This window comes from Hydra viridissima, unplaced genomic scaffold, assembly GCF_058129835.1.
Source record: "Hydra viridissima isolate aposymbiotic clone 2 unplaced genomic scaffold, HvirCarnegie_v1 scaffold_2, whole genome shotgun sequence".
Classification (NCBI taxonomy): Eukaryota; Metazoa; Cnidaria; class Hydrozoa; order Anthoathecata; family Hydridae; genus Hydra; species Hydra viridissima.
Window position 1 is genome coordinate 24,176,439 of NW_028324301.1, and position 21,535 is coordinate 24,197,973.

The 21,535-nt window shown below is 29.7% G+C and overlaps 1 protein-coding gene and 2 long non-coding RNA genes across 4 annotated transcripts; 1 reads left to right on the forward strand and 2 right to left on the reverse strand.

Moving 5' to 3' along the window:
- Positions 1-1,397: 1,397 nt before the first annotated feature.
- Positions 1,398-2,077, forward strand: LOC149892551 (uncharacterized). Its single transcript, XR_016450146.1, has 2 exons — positions 1,398-1,612; positions 1,986-2,077. It is a non-coding gene; the product is annotated as an uncharacterized LOC149892551 (long non-coding RNA).
- A 7,566-nt stretch (positions 2,078-9,643) lies between these two features.
- LOC145188972 (uncharacterized) lies at positions 9,644-10,594 on the reverse strand. The gene is made up of 2 exons (XR_013847177.2): positions 10,302-10,594; positions 9,644-9,812 (listed from the first exon to the last, which is right to left on the reverse strand). It is a non-coding gene; the product is annotated as an uncharacterized LOC145188972 (long non-coding RNA).
- Positions 10,595-11,693: 1,099 nt separating this feature from the next.
- On the reverse strand, positions 11,694-21,252 carry LOC145191803 (uncharacterized). Of its 2 annotated transcripts, none has more exons than XM_090079885.1 (9): positions 21,027-21,252; positions 17,110-17,199; positions 15,848-16,897; positions 15,551-15,595; positions 15,114-15,457; positions 14,889-14,981; positions 14,712-14,784; positions 12,270-12,445; positions 11,694-12,193 (listed from the first exon to the last, which is right to left on the reverse strand). In XM_090079885.1, exons 1-9 carry the CDS (start codon positions 21,094-21,096, stop codon positions 11,798-11,800), a joined length of 2,337 nt encoding a protein of 778 aa, XP_089936011.1. In that variant the 5' UTR covers positions 21,097-21,252; the 3' UTR covers positions 11,694-11,797. The 2 variants fall into 2 exon arrangements, with proteins under 2 accessions (XP_089936011.1, XP_089936010.1); XM_090079884.1 differs by having other exon boundaries at positions 17,023-17,199.
- Between the last annotated feature and the right edge of the window lie 283 nt (positions 21,253-21,535).

Here is a 21,535-nt window from a genome sequence, read left to right on the forward strand (position 1 = left end):
AGGGGTGGGAAGGGTCTTTCATGCCCCGGGTCCTACTCACGATAGTTATGCTCGCGACGTCACTGTCCAAACTAATGTTTTAAAAGAAATGGCTGTGAAAATCGCTATTTTAAATGTTGTCATCTTTTAAAGCTTTAATGAATGTTCCTTTTAAAGTTTACTCAATGATGTTCTCAATCAATAACATGATCTTTGACAAAAGAAAATATATGAAAGCGGATGTACAGATTTAAGATTATCAATAAATTAAGGTCTAATTCTTTTTCATCTTATGCAAACTGTCTCATTTTTAAAGATTAGCCAGCACATAAGGGCCTGAATAAAACAGAAACTATTTATTTAATATTATTCGTGTGAGCGACCCTCAGTTGTTATGCTAGGGAAAAATAATGAAATTCAGTAACGTTAAATGTTAAAATGACTTAAGATACGAAACAAATTGATTCAACAGTACGTTTTCTGATAACTAGAAGTGAAAAAATTCTAAACGATGCAATCCTGAGAAGGAATCCTTGATTTTAATCGAATTTGGCAAAAATCTCAACGCTGAGAAAAGTAATAATTTATACTTTGTTGAAGACATTTAAAAGTTATCATATTTTACACTAAAGGAAGTACCGGTGAGGTAAGTTAAAATAGGGTCGTCAACTTCAAACCATAAAAGAAGCATGCAACTAAGAATCATGCTTTTAAAAGGATTTTTTAGAATGTAAAGTAAAATGGTTCAGCATTTTCATGAAATAAAATAAGCACGAAAAGTAAAATAAGTCACAAGTCTGTACCTTGAGGGGTGCGCCATTGAGCCCGATTATAGGATGAAAATTTTTAAAATACATAAAGTTAACAAAGAAAATTATTTTAAAAGTTTTTTTTATTTTCCGAGTTTTTTTTTTTTTTTTTTTTAACTCTCCAATAAAACAAAGCAGATAAATAAGTAATTATAAATAAGTAATGATAAAAAGCATTAAAGTGCATATAAAATGTAATAAAAAAAAAAACAACATCCGTGAGTGAATAAATAGGATATCTAAATCAGGAAATAGCTTTGATATCAGAGCAGATTTTATTGCTATGATTTTGTTCGGGTTGTAAGTTTTTTGAAATGACAGTTAAAGCGCGAAAAATGGCGGCAAAGCGTCTTCTAAAAGAGTGAAGAATTGAATGACATTATTTAAAGTCTTTAAACCGATGAATTTTAGTCTCTGCAAGGTATCATGCAACAATATTCAAAAAAACCTCATAAAACCAACCTCTCTTTGAGATCAAATAAATTCAATCCGGTTTTTCATACTTCACCTGATTGTTTTCATTTTAGCCAATCGTATCGCAGTCTTTTAAAAAGTGGATTAAGATAATTCTGTTCTTAGATTAGCCAGCTTATTACTAAGAAAGTCAGAGAAAAATATTCATTCACCTTATCAGCAAATAATCGAAATAAAACCACTCAAATAACACAAGAATGCGCTTCATTTTTTTCCTTTTGGTTTCCCTCATTTATTTGGGATGTGTAAACTGTGTCATTGACAAAACTTGGAATTACGGTAGGAAAAAAGAAGCGGACTACAAAAGAGCTGCTGGCATTGTTGCCGAAAAATTGACGTCAATGGTGATGGTATGTTTTTTTTTTTTTTGTACATCCATCTTAAATATTTTAACTACTTTTTTTATTTACGCTTTTACACATTTATTTTAACATTTCTATCAAAGAAGTATTTGTATTATTAAAATGATTGACACTTTAAAACTTTCTTTTAATATTTTATTTTAACTTTATTTTAATATTTCTATCAAAAAATTATTTGTATCATTTTTATTTGTATTATTAAAATTATTGATATTTCAAAACTTTTAGTTGAAACTTTAATTATGAATAACTTGAATGTTGTAACTTATTTTAGTTATAACTAAAGTTAATTTCTAGCCAAATTTTTTAATATTAATTATATCTATATTATTTCTATCAAAATTTAATTTTCTTCTTAAAGGATGTGATAGACGATTTCGAGTTGATTGGTGATTGAAGTCAGACGCTAAACACAGTAAAAAAGTATCAAATCGAAGAGAAATATTTATTTGACATTTTTAATTGAAATATTTTTTTTTCCATATTTTTTAAGACTCGTTCAATAAAAAAAAATTGAAACTCTTTTTTTTTTTATGCAAATATGAAATTTTTTAAAAATAAAGATTTTCATATTTTCAAAATAAAAAATTTTAAATTCTTTATTTAATATTTTTTAAGTTTTTTTTTTATTTGAAAAAATGAAATACTTTATTTCAAACTTTCAAATTGGCGAATGCCTAATTTACATTCAAACGTATAGAAATACGAACAAGTACTGGGAAATGTTTACACGCATTTTTCGGCATGCGTTTTTTTTTATTATATCAAGCAGAAAAATTCTACTCCTGCGTTCAACCGCGTAGTGAAAAATGCGTCTATAAATCTTAATGAAACTACTTAATCCCCCAGCAAGATACACATGCGCTGAGATAAATATTTACGTCATTATATGTTCTCTTGAGGTTACAAATCACATCCAATTATCATCTTAAAAGGAAAGTATCTCGTCATCTACTAGTAGCGTATATAGGTGGCTCCCCCCCCCCCGAAAAGCTATCCAGCTGCTATGTTTATATTGAAAGTTTCAAAAGTAGAGTTTGAGTATCTATAAGTAACTTTTAAACCATAAAAAGCCTTTATCGGAATTATATACACCGAGAAAGAATTATAAATGCTTTACATGTTATTTTAAAAAAATTTCATTAAAAAAAAAATACTTTGATCTTATTCACCTAAAGATTTAAGCTTATGATAGAATACTTAAACGAACGACTTGTTTTCTTAACCTTGTCAAAAAAATTTTAACTCATTTGGGACCGAAATGTTATTCCATCTTTTTCATTTCACCGATTTGTTTCAACAGGCGAAAAAATTCATCTTTAGTCTTTTAATGTTTTATTCATTTTAAAAAAGTTCAAGATGGTTTTTCTGACGTCATAAACTTTGATGCCATCTTTTTAGGCAACAAAGCTCAAAAGATGAAAAGAGAAGAGTTTTTTTATGTTTTATTCATGTTTTTTTTTTTTTATTTATGTCCTTTTTTTATTTTATGTCATTTTTTTTTTATTTATGTCATTTTTTTTAAACTACAAATTATTGGTTTATAAATTAATAAACGCAGCAAAACGAAAAAAAAAATTGTTTTAATTATTTTTTTGAAAGACACTCATCATCATTTTACAATTTATCAGTTCGTTATCTAAAACAGAATGCTATCTTACCACCATACACAGAAAAATATTCTTTCTATACTAAACTGTCAAAATACTATATAAAGAATTTTTTTTTGTTTTCTCGTTTATTTTGGTAAGTTATTTATACAAAAGTTAAAAAAAGAAAAAAGGAAAGATTAGGAATAAAATCTATTCTAATGAGGTTTAATAAAAAAAGTTAAAAGTTTGTTAAAAAGATTAACTGAACTCATGTTCAATTTTTACACAAAAGCTTGCTTGAATATTCATTTCGATGTGTACACACAAAACATTCCTTAAAAGCGACTCTTGATTAATAAAAAGCCAATCGTTGCTCGCACCTTTTTATTGAAACTGCGATCAAACCAGAGCTAAGAAAGTAAAATCGTTTATTACAGAGCAGAATAAAAAAAAAACGACTTAATTGTTTTTTAAAAAGCTCATTACTTGAATCGGTAAAAATGCTGAATGGTAAAGATCTGCGGAACAAGCTATCAGGATCTGCGGGACAGGCGCATTTTTTAAAATTACTTTTTAAGGCTATTTATAAGAATCGGGCTAGCCTGGATAATTAATCGAGCCAGCTCACTTAAACAAGATTTCGCCAGTTTACAGACTCTCTTGTAAAAATAAAATTTGTTTTCATGACAAAAAGATCAGCCCAGAAAACTGAGATCTTGCTTGTTTTGACCATCAAGATGATACATCTCATTAAGATGATAGATATTTACTCTATATAAACTCGTTTTATTGAGCTGGTCTGGTTATGTGGGACAGATTTTTTTTTAAATTACGCATGGTTTTTTTTTTAATAAAGTGTATCATTACAAATTATATTTATTAAAAATATGATTTGTCTCGATGTCTGACAAAAGTGAAATGCAAGAGTTCAATTCTCTAGAAAATAAAGAAGCAAAGAGGAGATTCTTAAGCAAATATTTTAAATGGACTGCCAAACTAGTAGAAGATTTGGAATTTGACGTTGAAAAACAAGCAGAGTATTCTTGTGTCAGAAAGGATATGGCTATTCTGTTCTTAATTTTAGCTAATGTCAATCTTCTTAATATTCTACGCCTGGAGCGTAGATAAACCAAGTATTATCAATTGGTTAAACTCCCTTTGCTTTTTAATAGCCAACGCAAACTGTAAAACATGAGTTCGAATAATAATAATTTGTATATTGGTCATTTTGAAAATTGTAAGAGCAAGAATTTGTTAATGCAACGGTGAGAAAGCTATTTTACGACTTTAAATTTTTTAACTGGTCACGTGATGGAAATAAATACTCCATCCCAGTTTTTTAGGGCTAAAAATCCATAAAAATACCATAACGATATTCATCTCACCGAGATGAGTCAGCCCGGCTAACCAAGTTGAACCGATCCATATAAACAGCTCCTTTGATTGTTTATCTGTTGTTCTCAATAATTGTTTGAGAATTAGCGCAATTGTTTAACCCACCAATCCTGGTGAAGCGTGTAAAACCAGCACTTTTTTATATAAATTTTGTATATTTTTTTCAAAAATTAAAAAAGCATTTAGACTTCCGCAACATTATTTAACACCCAAGAAAGAGACCAATTCAAAAAAAGAGACCAATCCAAATAACAACTTGCATTACATTAATCATGACCGACAAGCCGCCATTGTTTCGTTTCCTCCACTAACCTCACGTTTTTAGTAACACCGCTCGGAAATAAAATATTGATATTTTTATGACATTTGAGATTTTTATGACGTTTACATTTTTTAACATAATCCTAAAAGCACCACCAGAAAGTAAGCCGAAAGGTGTGTGTGTGTGTGTGTGTGTGTGTGTGTGTGTGTGTGTGTGTGTGTGTGTGTGTGTGTGTGTGTGTGTGTGTGTGTGTGTGTGTATTTTAACAGTTTATGTAGTAAAAATCAGATCACTTCTTGAATTTTTTACTTTTCAAAAAAATAGTAGGAATAAATTTTCAGGAATTCTCGATATAATAAAACTTCCCTATATTAAATTGATGCAAATCAGGAAGAAGACACCACTACCAAAATAGTTAATGAGAAGCTAGCTAAAGAAATTTTATTGCACCTTTGTAAACTTTATCTTAGTTCTAGAAGAAAAAGATAGTGTTTAGTTTTAGGCATATTGCTTTTTATTGGTTATGGCAAAATCGTGTTTTCAATGAAAACTGTGCTGCCCTGTGACCGTCAAGAAACTTCGGTATTTTCCTAAAACCTTTGCGAAATAACTTTTATTGGTGTCAAAAAGTATTTCCGCACATTTTAAAAAATCTTCCAAAGTAATGCATTTCCGCTTTTTTTTTAATCTTATACTACAGAATATTTTATATTATCCAGAACAAGTGGCGCCAAAACACTGGTAACATTTTTTTTTTAATCGCATGTCAAATAGAGCAAAAACATTTAAAATTCGCTTAAGATTTGACTCTATACTTTATCAATGAAGAAAAAGTTCAGAAGATTCATAAAAAATGATAAACTGCAACTTATTTCTTTATCTCCTAAATTGAATGATTCAATTTGGACCTCTTACAAAATCCGTATTGGTGTTGATATTTCAATCTACCGTTCTCCTATCTATTTTAATACAAACTGTTTCAAAGTAAGTCTGCTTTACTTTTTGATAGGTTTTAGGCGTTTGAAAGTTGTAATAGTTCCAAAAGTTAATCTCTAAGGGTATAGCTAAATTAATAATCAGACGAACTTTTAATTTTTATCCGAAAATTTTTAAAGATATCTTTCTCTGGTTTTATATTCTCTCTTTATTTAGTTTTCATTGGCCTGATGTAACTGCTCTGCATAAGTCTATGACCCAACACGGTGGTTGCTGCCAATTTTGTCACAAGTGCCCACTCGGTGTCAACAGATATATCGAGAAAACTAAATCTTCCCGGTCGACATTAGCGATGAAATATAATTTATTGCTTTTCTGGAATTCCCCTTTCACTGCCACGATGCTTCTGAAGGTCCGATGATAGAACTTCATCATTTTACAATTGAATTTTTTATTAACCAACAATTTTAAGATTTTATTTAAAACTACAAAGCAAAATAAAAATGATAAATAAAAATAAATAAAAAAATTGAAATAAGAGAGACACATTTTAAGAATGATTTATTTATTTTAGTTATAATTAGTTAAATTTTAAAATGCATCAAAAAAATGTACCACGTAAAAAATCCTGTTGCAGCAAATTTTTTATTTTCATTTTTGTTTCATTTTTCTTATGTTTCATGTTTCTTACTTATAGATGAAGTAAACTGAACGTTTAACTAAACCCATTGACTTTTTTAATAAAATCGAAAACAAAGGTCTTACAAATGAAACAAATATTGATTATTTGTTAAAATTATTTGCCGAAGTGAACAAAAGTGGCTAGGTAAAACAATCTATAGAATTTCAGATGAATCTTGATTTTTACATCTTTCTGATATTAATATGCAATTGATTATTGGGTCCGTGGGTATGCGTTATGTTAAAAAAACAATTTCATTGATCAAGGGGAGTAAACACCATTATGTTCCAACCTTGGTAAACATACCTGAGGAGTCTGTCCTTTGCGATTAATATAGTCCCTAAAATAAACGAAATTAAAATTTTTATAACGATTAAGATTAAAACTGTTGCTCTATAAAAGATTGTCGACTTAAAAAAAAAAACGGGTTTAATTATTTAATTAATTTTTATTTATTTAATTAAATTTTATTTAATTAGCGTTTAGATTTTTTTTTTTGATAAATCACTGTTAATCTTGTAGTTTTAGAAACATGAATTGTCTCGCTAGAAAAGTAATGTTCAACAGTATAGTACAACCATGCGATGTTTTAGGCAGGGGAAAGAAAACTGGTAAGTAGAGACTCGGAGACCAACTTCACTTAGAGAAAAGAAGTTACGACCTCGGTAGAATCTGCTGAGCATCGTTTCACGCTTCATTCGTTATTTTCGACTCTTTTCGTTATTTTTGATCAAAACAAAGAAATATTTTATTCCAAAAAAAGTAGTTTATTTGGCATCAAAAATTATTTTGATAAAAATCCACGTTGGTTGAATGGCTCAGTAGGCAGAAATTTTTGGACAAAAAATGATAACTCATTTAATTTTAATGATTTCAGGATGAATATTTTATAAAATGCTCTTGACACCATTAGGATTTTTCAAATAAGAATTGTTGATGGCAAGACCCCTCATCACCCTTACTTATTGAGGCGTTAATAGTGCTATAAGGTTTTGACACTGTTTTGAGTAAATTTTAAATATATCCTACATTCAAAGTTTGTAACTTCTAAATGCATAAGGGTTTCTGGTTTTTATGGGGTGGTTCATTTAAGATTTATTATTTTGTATAATACATTTTTTGGTTAAATATAAATTTTCATTACAGCTTTTACGACTGTTCAAATTTTATGATTGGTCAACTTGTATGATTGGTCAACTTGTATGATTGGTCAACTTGTATGATTGGTCAACTTGTATGATTGGTCAACTTGTATGACTGTTGTATATATTCAATTAGACTCAATTTCGAATTGCCAAAGTGTTTGCACCTCTTGAAACATAGGCCGGTGTCTGTTTTAACCTTGTTTTTTAAGCAAGCTGATGGAGCATTCTAAATTACATCAGAAAAGTGTATGTTAAGAAAAAGCAAATAAAAAGAAAAAGGGTTGTTAAAAAGGGTGTGATGAAGAGTCTATCGGATGAAAACTCAGATAAAGAGGGAGGAGAAAGCTTCAGTAGAGAGGGGTTTTATTTTTTAAAATACATTTAAAGTCTTTTTTCTGCATGCATACATACATACATACATACATACATACATACATACATACATACATACATACATACATACATACATACATACATACATACATACATACATACATACATACATACATACATACATACATACATACATACATACATACATACATACATACATACATACATACATACATACATACATACATACATACATACATACATACATACATACATACATACATACATACATACATACATACATACATACATACATACATACATACATACATACATACATACATACATACATACATACATACATACATACATACATACATACATACATACATACATACATACATACATACATACATACATACATACATACATACATACATACATACATACATACATACATACATACATACATACATACATACATACATACATACATACATACATACATACATACATACATACATACATACATACATACATACATACATACATACATACATACGTACGTACATACTACTGACTGACTGATTCACTGACTGACTGACTTTTCCCCGCGCCTTTTAAAAGCACGGGGAAAGTCGAGTGGGGAAGCCTTTCAAATTAATTTTTATTGCTGATGTTTTATATACAAATTTATTTGGGTTGATAGATATTGCTTACATTTTTGACTATCTTTACTTAAAATTTTTAATAATTTACACATTGATAATTTCATCATAAATAAATTCTCAATTTCTTTCTCAAAAGATTAATTAGTGATTCTGTTTATTGAGGATCTTAGGTAGTTTTTTTTTAGGATTCCCTAAAAACAAAATCATAATCTTCATCATAATCTTCATCGTACTTTAATGCAAGATCTGGTGCTTTTTTTTCAACAGGCGTATTTAATAAAGATTGAGACACTTTTTTTTTTTTGTTTTTTTTTTGTTCTTAAATTTCTCAAACCTGTTGTTCTTGATGCTCTTGTTGTTCTTGTTTAGATTATCCACGGTCACTTCTACTGCAAAACATTTACAATCGAGTTGATGTAGAAAAGCATTTTTCTAGATGACCTCTGCCTTATTAATCGATCATTTGTTTGTAAGCTCAACTTTTTAGTTATAAGTTTTACCGTTCAGAATTTTTTTTTTTACATAAATTAACTTTTAAATTAGTTGTATAAATAATTTGTGTTCAAGTTTTTAAACTATTGATTAGGAATTTGTTGCTTCAAAAGGCTATATATGGCATGATTTTAAATAATAGAAAGCTCAGTGAAACTATTAGAGTGTTAATAAAACTTTAATTGGCTGAAATAGTGCTTATCAAACACATTTAATTTATTCTAAGTTAATGAAATTTACGTATTTTTTTTAGGGAAGAAGTTGTTTGCTGTAAAAGCTGATTTTGCAATTCTATAAGTGTTGTTCAAATAATAAAAATAATAATAAATTTAACTATTTTGCGTCAATTTAAAATTCTGCGCTCTCGCTCTAAGTTCTTGTTATGTTGTTGTTATTTTTTTTGAATAAAAAAAACAACAGGTATATAGGGCAGGACAAACATCAGGTACATTTGCCCTATCTTTGAAGCGGGGCACACGTACATAAATTTGTTAGTAAATAAAACAAGCGCTCAGAAAATCTTTTAGAAGCAACTTAAAAATATTTTACAAAAATATTTAAATCCTTGACAATAAAATAAATTTCAAAAATCCAATGACAATAAGCGTGGTTGATCAATATGGTGGCTGTTCGTTTTCTGTTAGTGACTCTTGTCTTTGGTTGCTTTCATCCATCATATCCTTAAAATAAAAAAAAGGGTTAAAATTTGTTTGAAATGAAAAATTTGTTTCATTTTTTAATTGTAAATTCTATGTAGCTAAATACTTGCTAAGATGTACTTCTACTTGAAATTTTGTGAGGTGTGTAAAATAATCACTTTTAGAAATCTTTTAAAGAAAGACACTCAGGATTGTGTGAAAAGTATAAATGTCTTAAAACAATATGAGTTAATCTTCACGATGATGATAATCAGAAACATGATGATTATGGTGATTATGTTAAAAATGATTGTTTTTCTTTAGAAATTACGCATGAAACTAAATTTAAAGAAAATTTGAAGGGAATTTTATAATACTGTGATCAAAAAGATCAACCAATGCAAGCTTTCAGTTTCAGTTTCAAATTTTTCCCAGCATTACTTAAGGAAGCAAATTGTGAAAGACCTGAAATTGAGAATTATAATGTTTGATTAGTTTGTATATACTTATATGCAATTTAAGCGCAGTTACCTTAAGCATTGTGATTACTTTATTAACTTCGTCAGCAATATTATTGATCACACTTCCTTGATTATCATCTTTTCTAACCCAATTGCCAGAAGCCAGAGCGCCTACATCTTCAAAGAAAAATGCGAGAATCAGTAGAGGAATAATAACTTTCATTTTAATAATGGCAGAATGAATACTCTTAAGATAGCTGATTTCTGTAATGTTAAAATTATGATGCGAGCTGCGATCTTTTTATTCAGAAAAAGGGATGGAAGCTTTTTACACGCTTGTCTCCTGTTTGCTTTATATGTTTATCTACCCACCACACGCAATTGTCGATCTTTATAAAAAAGCAAAAAATCTATTGAAATATGCCCGATGGTTTTCATTTTATAACCAAAGCTAAATGATTATCATACTACCTATAAATTTATTTAATAACAATAAATTATTTATTTACACTTAAAATTCTACTTCCATGTGTCTGTCATTATTGTGATGCACACGTATGTTGGATGAGTACATTACAATAAACCTTTTTCAGCTTCGCAGTGTTCTATTGTATTGATATAACCTTACTATGTCAGTCCTTTGAGTCTTTTTTTCTACTACTAACTGGATTGCTTCTTTATTTTATTTATTTTTTTATTAAGTACGTTTGTTAAATTATATCCGGATAAAAATATTAATAACACTCAGCATATTTTCAAAACCCTATAAATATATATTTTTACTTATGTAAAAATCCAGTAGCACTTGCTGTCTTAGTAACTGAAAAAAGCCATAGAGTAAACGAATGCAAGAAATTTGTATATATTTTTAGAAAAGGATTGACTTGAGAAGAGGAGGCCACCTATTTGGTGTAAATAATCGAAAAAAGCGACCAGTTGTCGCGACAAATCTTACTCTAATGCCAATTTTGCTTTTCTTTTCAATCGTTGCCCAAACTTTAATTTTTAAATAGGAAAAGCATAGTTGTTAGAATGTAATCGGAAGTCAGTTTTTTGTCTTTAGGAATTTATTATTCGTACTTTTGAAGCAGCATGAATTATTCATAACGCAAACACAATGGTCAATGAGACACCTTTTTTTTATCATCTGCTTTTTCCAGTTTCATTTGATTATCTATATCAACTAAATCAATAATCGATCTATGGTTAAAAACAATAAAATAAATAACTAAAGAAAATGCAAAAATGAAGAACACTTTATATATCATCAACACGTAGATGATCAACTTTTGAAGTCTGATGTTGTAGGTTAAGGTTAACAACCAGCTAGAAAAAGAAATAAAGAAATTTCAAAGCTCCTTTGAAACTTCCCTATTTTTAAAGGCATTTTTAAAATATGCGATTTTATTGCAAACCAAATAATACCTGAAAAACTTTTCGGAAGACAGAAAAAAAATTTAAATTTTTTTTTTAAACTTTCTTTTTTTTCTTACAAAATATAATTCAAAAAGAATATTTACAGCAAAAATAAGAGTCAAAGAAATTAATGTCAAAGAAGAGCTAAGGCTACAGTGTGATTTTTAGCTTTTTCTTCCTTCGAGAACTGGGTTCTTCAGTTACCAGAGGAGGCGCATCAGAAAGAAGTGGTGCCTCAGTGGTTGCTAATGTTGATGAGCTAATACTTGGTGATGCGGATGTCGGCTGATCATCTGATGTTGGGCTTATTGATGTCGTTGAAACTGCTGGTGATGTATGAGCTACATGAGTTGTAGGAGCTACAGGAGTGGTTGGCGGGAGAGTAGTTAAATGCTGTTGAGTTGTTGGAGGGATCGATTGAGTTGGATGCATTTCTGTTTCTACCGCGAAGCTAAATATTTCTCTTCCATTCAGCTTTTGTATAGGTCTAGCATTACCACAGAGATGGTCGAAGTGTTCTCCATACAAACCACGCATTTTTTTAAGCTAAAACAAAATAATATAATGATTTAAAGAACCATGTAGTATGAGTTTCTTTTGTCAAAACCGATAAATAACATACCCGATCAGGTAAAATTCCAATAGGTCGTCTGAACACAACCCACGTGACAGATTCATAGCACGGGGGTGTTGGAAGGGAACCTTTATAGACATATCTCCGGATATTATTTAGTCCTTCCTTAAGCGCAGGAATTAGATTTTTCAAAGACAAACCACCAAGAAAAGGATATTGTTGCTCTATTGGTAACAATACTTCATGTTAAAAGACACAAAAATTAAGCAAAAATAAAAAAATAAAAAATTATAAAAATATCAAATTTTTTAGAAAGATGATCGCAGTCGACCACAACTTTTACTATGAATAAAAAGGTTGAACCCTGGATAAAAAATAATTTTATGCATGATTAAGTTGTTCGTAGCAAAATTGTAGGCTCCATATCGGGTTATTTCTTTTACAATGATGCACAGTGGGCGGAATTTCAAAAAACCTGGCCAAAAGTCAAAAAATGATTATAATTAATGGAAAATTTCTGTAAAGCATTTTTTTGAATCCCCAACTTTGAATTTGACATAAGTGTACCAAAATTCAATAATGGTAGATCCAAAATGGCGGTGTTTTAAAAACATTAATCATTAGAAATGCCTTTGGGCTTTCGTATTTAACCAATTAGTTCTAATTCGACATTTAAGTTCAATAGACTAATGTATTATTTACATTACATATATAAACATTATATATAATACCGATATATAATGTATTATGACTGTATTATTATGCCGCAATGTTAAAAAAAATAAATTGAAAAATTCATTATTTATTCTACTTATTTATTTGTTCAAGGAAAACAAGGAAAACTTTTATTTGCATCATTTATCATAATTGTTTCATTTATATTACTTTAAAATAAATCACCACTGTCATCTGAATCATTTATTGTTGAAATATTGTTGATAAACTCAATCACAGACGAATGAGTTTCAGAGTTTTCGTTAATCTCCGGAGGTAATAACATTTGTAACGCTTGAGAAGACAAAGATCTGCTAACTTTTGCATGAGATTTTAAAAGTGAAGATATTGCAGGATCTGACGAAACCAGAAGTCTGCAAAAAACGTCATGCATTGTATTTTTTCTGGAATTTTTCCTGGAGAAATCTTCGCGATATTTTTTTAAGTCTTTGTTTCTCGATTCCTGTGCATCCTCAGATAGTTGTCCTATGGGTAGTATTGCTGTTTTTGTTATTAAGGCTCCATGAATAAGTACTTTGTGTACTGTTGTAGGCATGTTGTACCAAGGATACTTTTCAACAAAAACTAGTGCAGTTTCGGTAGAATAGTTATCGAGTTTGTCTGCGTCTATTGGAAAGCCACTAGATAATACCTGTAAAATTACATGAAACCGATTTATTAGTTCTAAATCCACTCCTAGAATATCAGCAGACACTTGTGAGTTTTTAAAAAATCTTCGAGCTGTATTTCCGTCATTTGTATTACCGCATCCTGGTTTCGGTCGATCAACTATTAACCCTAGCTGCAGCTTAAAAGCATTCTGGATTAACAATTTTTGTTGTAATATTATACTTTTTTCAATGTCAGAACGTGCTTGCCATTTTTTTATTCCAAGTTTATACCCAAGATGCAAAAAACATTCAAAAAAGCGAATCCATGTGTGCTACTCATTTTTTTGTAGTTTTATTGCACTTAAGAAAATCAGTTTCTCAAGAAACATAATAACTATATCTATATACAATTTGACTGATTTTGTAAAGAAAACAAAACACCGCCATTTTGTTTACTAAAAAACACGACTAGCACTACACAATATAAGTTAATGAAGTAATAGGCAAAAATAGGTGCCTTTTCTTTTAATCAATCTTTAGAATACACTTTTATGAACAACATCCAAATTATAACTAAGCGGAATCTCGCGGGTTCACTACTTTTTCAATGCTTGAAAAATAGGTTAAAGAAAATAAATAAACTTTATTCTGTACTTTTTTGTTCGCACTTTTCGCATAAAATTTAGAGAAATAATATAAAACATTTTACTAAAATATTATATAAATACCTTGAATAGTATCGTCCATAGTTAGTTTTTTAGTAACGATAAATCACTTTTTTGTAAACGATACTTATTTGACCACATTTTTTTTTTGTTTTTAAAATGCCTATTAAGTGTTTTTAATAACAGATGTTTAACTGCGTAGATTTAGGTAACTTTAAAATTTATACAATTTTTTCTTATACAATTAAATGCAACAGGGCTTTGTTTATGTAGTTTCAAAATAATAAAATCACAATAGTGATTTTTTTTTTTGACTTTTGGCCAGCTTTTTTGAAAATTAGCCCACTGTGTGATGTAATGAATTTTTAAAATTATGCAACATGATTGTTGATGAAAATATTATTATTTTTACTATTAACAAATATTTCAAATACTAAAATTATAAGAATTCCTCTTAAATATATAACATGGGGTAAATTAGAAAAGTTATTAAAACTCACTTGGGGATTGAATGTGTACAACGCTTTCAGCTATTCGATCAAAAGCAATATTTGGATTAGCACTGGGGTTCGCCTAAATTAACAAGTATGTTTTTACAAAGGTCAGTAAAAAATTAAAAAAAAAAAAGCTTTTAAAATAAAACGGTCATTCTTCAAGATTAATTTTTTAATTTTTACCTGCAAGAAAAAAGCTAGTATTGCCAATCCGTCATTTTGCTGCATTGCAACTTTCGAGTTAGTGTACTTATTATTTTTGAAAACCAGATGAATCTAAAATGTAGTTAAAATTTTTCTTTAAACATATCTTTAAATTTTAAAAATTTCTTTAAATATATCATTTTAAACAAATATTTTACTTTTTATATATTTCAGTTTCTCATTGAAAAGTATCGACCAATTTACCTCGCCAGAAAACCATTCACCGTCCAGTGTATGTTCAGAACCTTTTTGCCCATCACACCCAAAATGTAAGTGAAACTGTTTTAATGTATAAACGTCATCAGAAAGAACACCTCCAGTCAACTGAGCAGATGCTGTACCTTCAGCAATGTTGAATCCTATAGTTTTGCCATTATTTATGAGTTTTCCTTCTACCACTATAGGTCCACCATCATCGTCATGTACAGAAAGTTTCAGTGGATGATTAAGTGGTTTCGTCATGGCATTAAAAGTAACAATGTTAATTGGTGATTGGTTTAGTCCATTGCACTGTGGGGATATTTTGTGCCATTCTTCAGGGCCATAAGCTAATAAAGAAATTTAATAAATAGTTACTAATAAATACTAGATTAAATGGAGTAATATTTGCAAGCTGCAATAATGAAGAATCTTGTTCATACCATCAGGAGTTGATTTATAACCCCATGATAATTTTGGTTTTTCCACTAAAACAATAAATGTTAAGAATTGACATATAAATTGGATATTTTTACTATGCAAAAATATATTTGAAACAAAAAAAGAAAAATTAACTTATTTTAAACTTTTAATTACATCACAAATACTTTGCATACATTATCTTTATGCAAAGTTAAATTCTACAAGAATTATAGGTGTTAACAAAATCTATAAGAATTATAAATGTTAACAAATTTTATAACTGCTATGAATTTAACTAATAGTAATAATATTCCTACTATTATTTGTAGGCTTCATATGATCCATTAACGCCCAAGGAAATGGCATCACATGATGAATGTGACTTGGCTTTAGTACAGGCAGAGATGGGGGAGGTGGTGGAGGTGGTGGAGATGGATGTATAATTTCAAAACCATCTATATGCCAAGATAACGGTATAAAGTTACCAAAATTTGAATTCAGTAATGCTGATGGGAGAGATGGTGGTGGTGGTGGTGGTGGTGGTGGTGGCGGAGGAAGTGGGGATGAGTTGATGCTATCAATGTGCCAAGGCAAAGGAACAACTTGAAATCCAGGAGGTGCAACTGCTGGAGGAGATACTGGAGAAGAAATATCAGAAGAATGTATGGTATGAACATGCCAAGCCAACGGAGAAATTTGTAATGATGAAGAGCTAACAGGTGGTGATGAAGGAGGGGCTGGAGCAATCAAAAGAAGTGCAGGAGGAGATGAAGAGGGTACTGAAAGTGGAAGGATTGGCGGAGGAGATGGTGGAGGAGGAGGTGGAGCAGGAGGTGGAGGAGGTAAAGGCACTGATACTGTTACAGAAGAAGGCGGTGGCGCTATATAAAATGTAGGAGGAGGAGGTGGTGGTGGTTGAGGTGGGTGTGGAGAAAGAATCATTGGAAAAGGAAAAGAATCAATAACGCCATTTATACCGCCACCACCACCAGCACCACCACCCCCTGCATTCAGTCCAATGCCTCCACCATGACCTTCTCCAAAACCTCCTACTTTTTTATCATGATCAGCACTTTCTTCAATTTCTTGACGCCCTTTGTTAAACAATGCTATTTCAGCCGACGGTATGTGATTATCTTGAGAAGCAACAGAGCTTTCTGGCAAACTTAAAATGTGAAGTGGAACACGTATGGTTGAAACTTTGTCTGAGTCTGCATTTATTGAGGGATCTATGTTTGTAGATGTTGGGTCTATCTTCCTCAATTGGTATAAGTCTGCTTTAGCCGAAGGAATGTTTTCTAATGAATCATCTGATGTATGATGCTGCAGCTCTGGCAAATTTTTATCATTCTCACCCACATTACGCCCTGTAAGAAAAATGCAGATATATTTTTGATATTTTTATACTTTTAACATAAATAAAATTTTATTGGCTTTTATTTTTTTGGTACAATAATGTTTTTGTTGCTTCACTTAGTTTAATCTTACATGCCTTGAAAAATAGTAATATTTGCAGGTATCACAATCTTTATAGGAGATTCAATTTTATCATGCACAAAATCATTAGAATTAGAATCACTTTTATCAGAAGAAACAGCTGTTGCCTGGCCCTCTACTAAAGGTGGTAACTGCACATTTGTTTCTGCGACAGAGCTGAAAGATACTTGTCCTAAAAAAATTGTAAAATCTGTAATGAGAGAAAAATCATTTTCAGCTACTTTAATCAGTATGCAATTAAATAACTAACATAAAGGTGGTACAGAATTTTCAACAAAAAAATTTCCGGCCAAGAATAAAATCAGGCAGAGAAAGTTTTGAAAATTTTGTTTAAAAAAAAAGGGATTTTCTCAACCTTTTATGTTTTTCCCTATTCTTTTCAGACTCTATCTTAGCCCTATGTATATTGTAAGAAGAACCCAAAATGAAGAAGTTTATTTAGAGTTACATATTTCAAAATAAAGTGTTACTTGATAGAAAAGTGAACAGCTCCTTTTAAATATCAAAATATCAAATCTGGAAACACAGGGACTGAGACAAAAAATTCTGCAAATTAGCAGAAGCAGTTGATCAATGTAATTTAGTGACCAACAATTGTGTGCAGCACAAGTATGAGGAATGGGCTTAACTTAAAAGAACAACATTTTAACTAAAAACATTTTTGTAAAAAGTCTTTTCAACACCAAAAGGCTGTTTACAAGAAGGAAGAATAAATAATTGCTTCCTAAATAATTAGTAATAACCACTCAAATATATTTGATTTAAACTCTATTAATTGAAAAATTTTGAAGCCAAAATTTTACTTTTTAGATACAATATAAAGTCTGAGTTTTATTTTTAAACATTGTACCTAAGCACGAGCTTTAGATGTGAATTTCATTTTTGGCTTATTAACAAGTTATCTATGGAAAAACAAGGTATCTATGGGAAACAAGGTATCTATGGGAAACAAAGTATCATTGGGAAACAAGGTATCTATGGGAAAGACAGAAATAAATGTAAAATTAATTTTTTCTCTGAAAATTCCTAATCAATGTAAAATATTTGCAAAAGAATGTTTATGTATTTTCTGAAAAGTTTTTAACTCTTATATTTAATTTTTAATCAGTCATAAATTATTGAATGTTAAAATGTTTAATTTTAGGAGCTAACAGAATAATATCCCAAGATACCATGTTAACTTTTATAAGCAACTGTAGTTTGTAATAATGGAGATCCAGCTTCTAAAAACGTCTTTTTTCACAGTCACATATATTATTAAACACTTATTATAGCATCTGAACTTTTAGACTGCATTTAAAAATGGAATTCCTGAAGATCTTTACATTGTGAAACAGGTTGTAGCAGATTTACTTAAGTATAATTTTCGTGTGTGTGTTATTTTTAATCATTGTACGTACATTTATATGTTAAAGAAAGACATAAATAACAAGAGATAAATAAAAAAAATTGCCTGCAACTCCAAAAATATACTTTCTCTACTCAACCATGAAGATAATAATTTCCAGTTAATTGTTAATTGTTTCCTACCAAATAATGCTTTTAATAAGATATGTGGCTATGAAAATAGCCATTATTTATTACATAGTTCATTGTTTTAAATCATTTATTGACAAAAGTTTGAACAGCAGTAGCAGCAACAAAACCCAGAGGATTTTCTTTTTTATGTAAAATGAAAATTTTTAAATGATTGAAATTTTGAGACGGTATTTCATCCGGGTGATTTTTACTGCCAAATAGCGGTTGTATTTTTTAACATGAAAGAGCATGGCTTTTGCAGAACTCACTTCAGTTTATTCCACTAAATTTAGGTGGAATTGAATGACTGGCAGTTTCTTACTCTATTATTTCAAAGAGAAATTTTGCCTTTTTTAGAAAAATATTTAAGTGAAATTAAATATTACCCAATCGTTCTCAAGAACTACTGAAACTAATTGGTTGGTATTATCATTTACTAGTTTTTTTTTAATAACTAAAGAAGAAGGTTAAGTTGAATAATTTATAAGAACTAATCACATATAATAGTATATATTTTTGTAACGATTCCCAGCAAGCACACAACGTTGAAACAACGTTGAAATAACGTTGATCAACGTCGATTAACGTTATGTATATAAATTTAAATTTGCGTAACTCGTTTAACAATATATAAATCAATAATGCAAAAAAATATACTTAAAGCCCTTAAAATGTAGCAATAAACTGAGATCATTTACCATTTTTAACACTTTACTTATCTTAGCCCTACGATACACACTCCAACAAATGTGGACTCTGTTTACTGTGTAACAGCTTTACATTTTTTACACATTTTATAATTTTCGTTGAACATACTACATTTTAAATGTTTTTAAAGTATGCCTTACAAAGTAAAATCTTACAATGAAATTGTAAACAAAATTTGTTTGGCATGCATGAGAAAATACAAAAACATTCATTAGTAGCTAAGTACAAAGCCAATAAACATTCAAAATTATGGATAAGACAATTGTTCCTAAAAGTGTAAATCCTGAGGATCACACAAACAAGGAGTAAAAAGACGAGGGAAAGCCCAAAAAATTATGCCATCATCTAAACCAGTATGAAGAATCAGTATGATTCAAGTAGCTAATTTTAACAAGACTTTTTTTTAGGTGCATATATGGTTTTTATATGTAACATTTATAAGATAATTCGTTACCCAATTAGTATTTTCAAAATTGTTATTTTCGTTAAAAATGTTAAAGATTTAAAAAAAGTTTAACTTATATAAAACATTGAGCTGTTAGAAAAATAACTAAAGAAAGAATATCTGAAAGCTTAACTTTTGAAATGATTATTTGTCATCAGTTCAGAAAAGTTAATTTTTCAGAATATTTGTGTTACTTCTAAAGTGTATGCAATGTGAATACTTCTTCAACAATTTTTAACTCAAATACTGTAGTTTAATGCGTATACATGTTCCAAAGCTTTTAACTTGAATGACATCATAGAAAGGAAGTGGACTTTGGGTCAATACAAATCTTTGTACCCTTCTTCAAAAAAAGGTTTTTAAGCTATTAAAAACCTTTACAAAGATCTTACATGTAAACATAACAGTAAGAAATAGTTACCAGCCGCAGTACTTTGATCTTAGGGATGGCAACAATTGTGTAGAACTTTTTATTTAACCTCATTTTATGTATTTATTACTTATTTTTCTTCAAACTTTTTTTTTAGTTTAAGGACGGTTCAGAGAAGAGGATTAGCAATTCAAATTCTGAATATTTATCAAAAATTTTTTTTTATACCAGACAGCTTTTTTAATGACCTATCTATAGAAGACGCCTGGGGAACAAAGCCTTTGCGAATATCTCAATGAATACTAGGAAAGGTTAATGAAACAATCACAAGGATGGGTATCAAAAAGAATTCGTTGAAAAATGTGTTAATATACAATTTTATAAGGTAAAAAAAGACAATGATCAGGGCTAAAGCTCATAATGTTTTAAGCAATGGCGATTGGATTGCTTTGGTTGCAAAAAACAATCATTTGCTCTTCTCGATCACTGACGCGCAATGCCCACCGTACATCAAATAGCTTAGAAAAATGTTTTGCTAAGTTCTTTTGAAAAGTGCTTAACTTTTTTATTAAAGATTCTTGTTTTAATTTGTGGCGTTACTTGTGATAACAACAAGTTGTGCCACAAGTCACCTTTTTATTGATATTTTGGAAATATATTTATGGAGTTTCAAGCAATATTTTTTTGGATTTTGTAAACAAATTTTTGCCGTGCTTCCGCAGTTTTATGAGCTGAATGCACATTTATATTCGCTTCAGAATAAATCTTATTCAAAACGATTTTTGAATGCAAAATAGGAAGCAGCTGTCATAGATATTTCGATTAGCACAGTATTATCGCGGGGATGCAATTGAGATAATTTAGCCGCCTGTTAACTTTATTCATAGCAATAAAAGCTTTTATCTGTTTTTTAAAAAAAAGTAATGTGGCAAAAAAATACGGAGATATAAATATTTACCTCGCGGTAGAGTACTGATTTCTTTAATTAACAAAATCAAAAATATCAGAGATACTGCAAAGAGCTTCATAATCAAACTTCAATCTGGTTTTACTTTACTAGACATCGTAAGCAAGGAGCATCTGAGTAACAAACACATAAAATATAACACATGACAAGATTCAGCAGTAATCTTTTTAGTAAAAATGCGCTTACATTTTATCATCCTCAAAATGAAAAACGTTATAAAAATAAAAGCAATGAGCGGAAGAATACAAATCGCCGCTGATTTATCTGATAGTTAGTCAACCGTGAAACAAAAAAACGTGAAAGCGAAGTGCCCTCTATATATATATATATATATATATATATATATATACACACACACACACACGCATTTCTGGTATTCATTTGCTTTATTCTCAGTTATTGAGCTGGTAAAAGAAAGCTAAGTAATAGATTATTAACCTTTTTTACTGATTTTCTTCTAGTTTTAGTTTGAAGGTGGCTTCTTTTAATATACAAAGTTC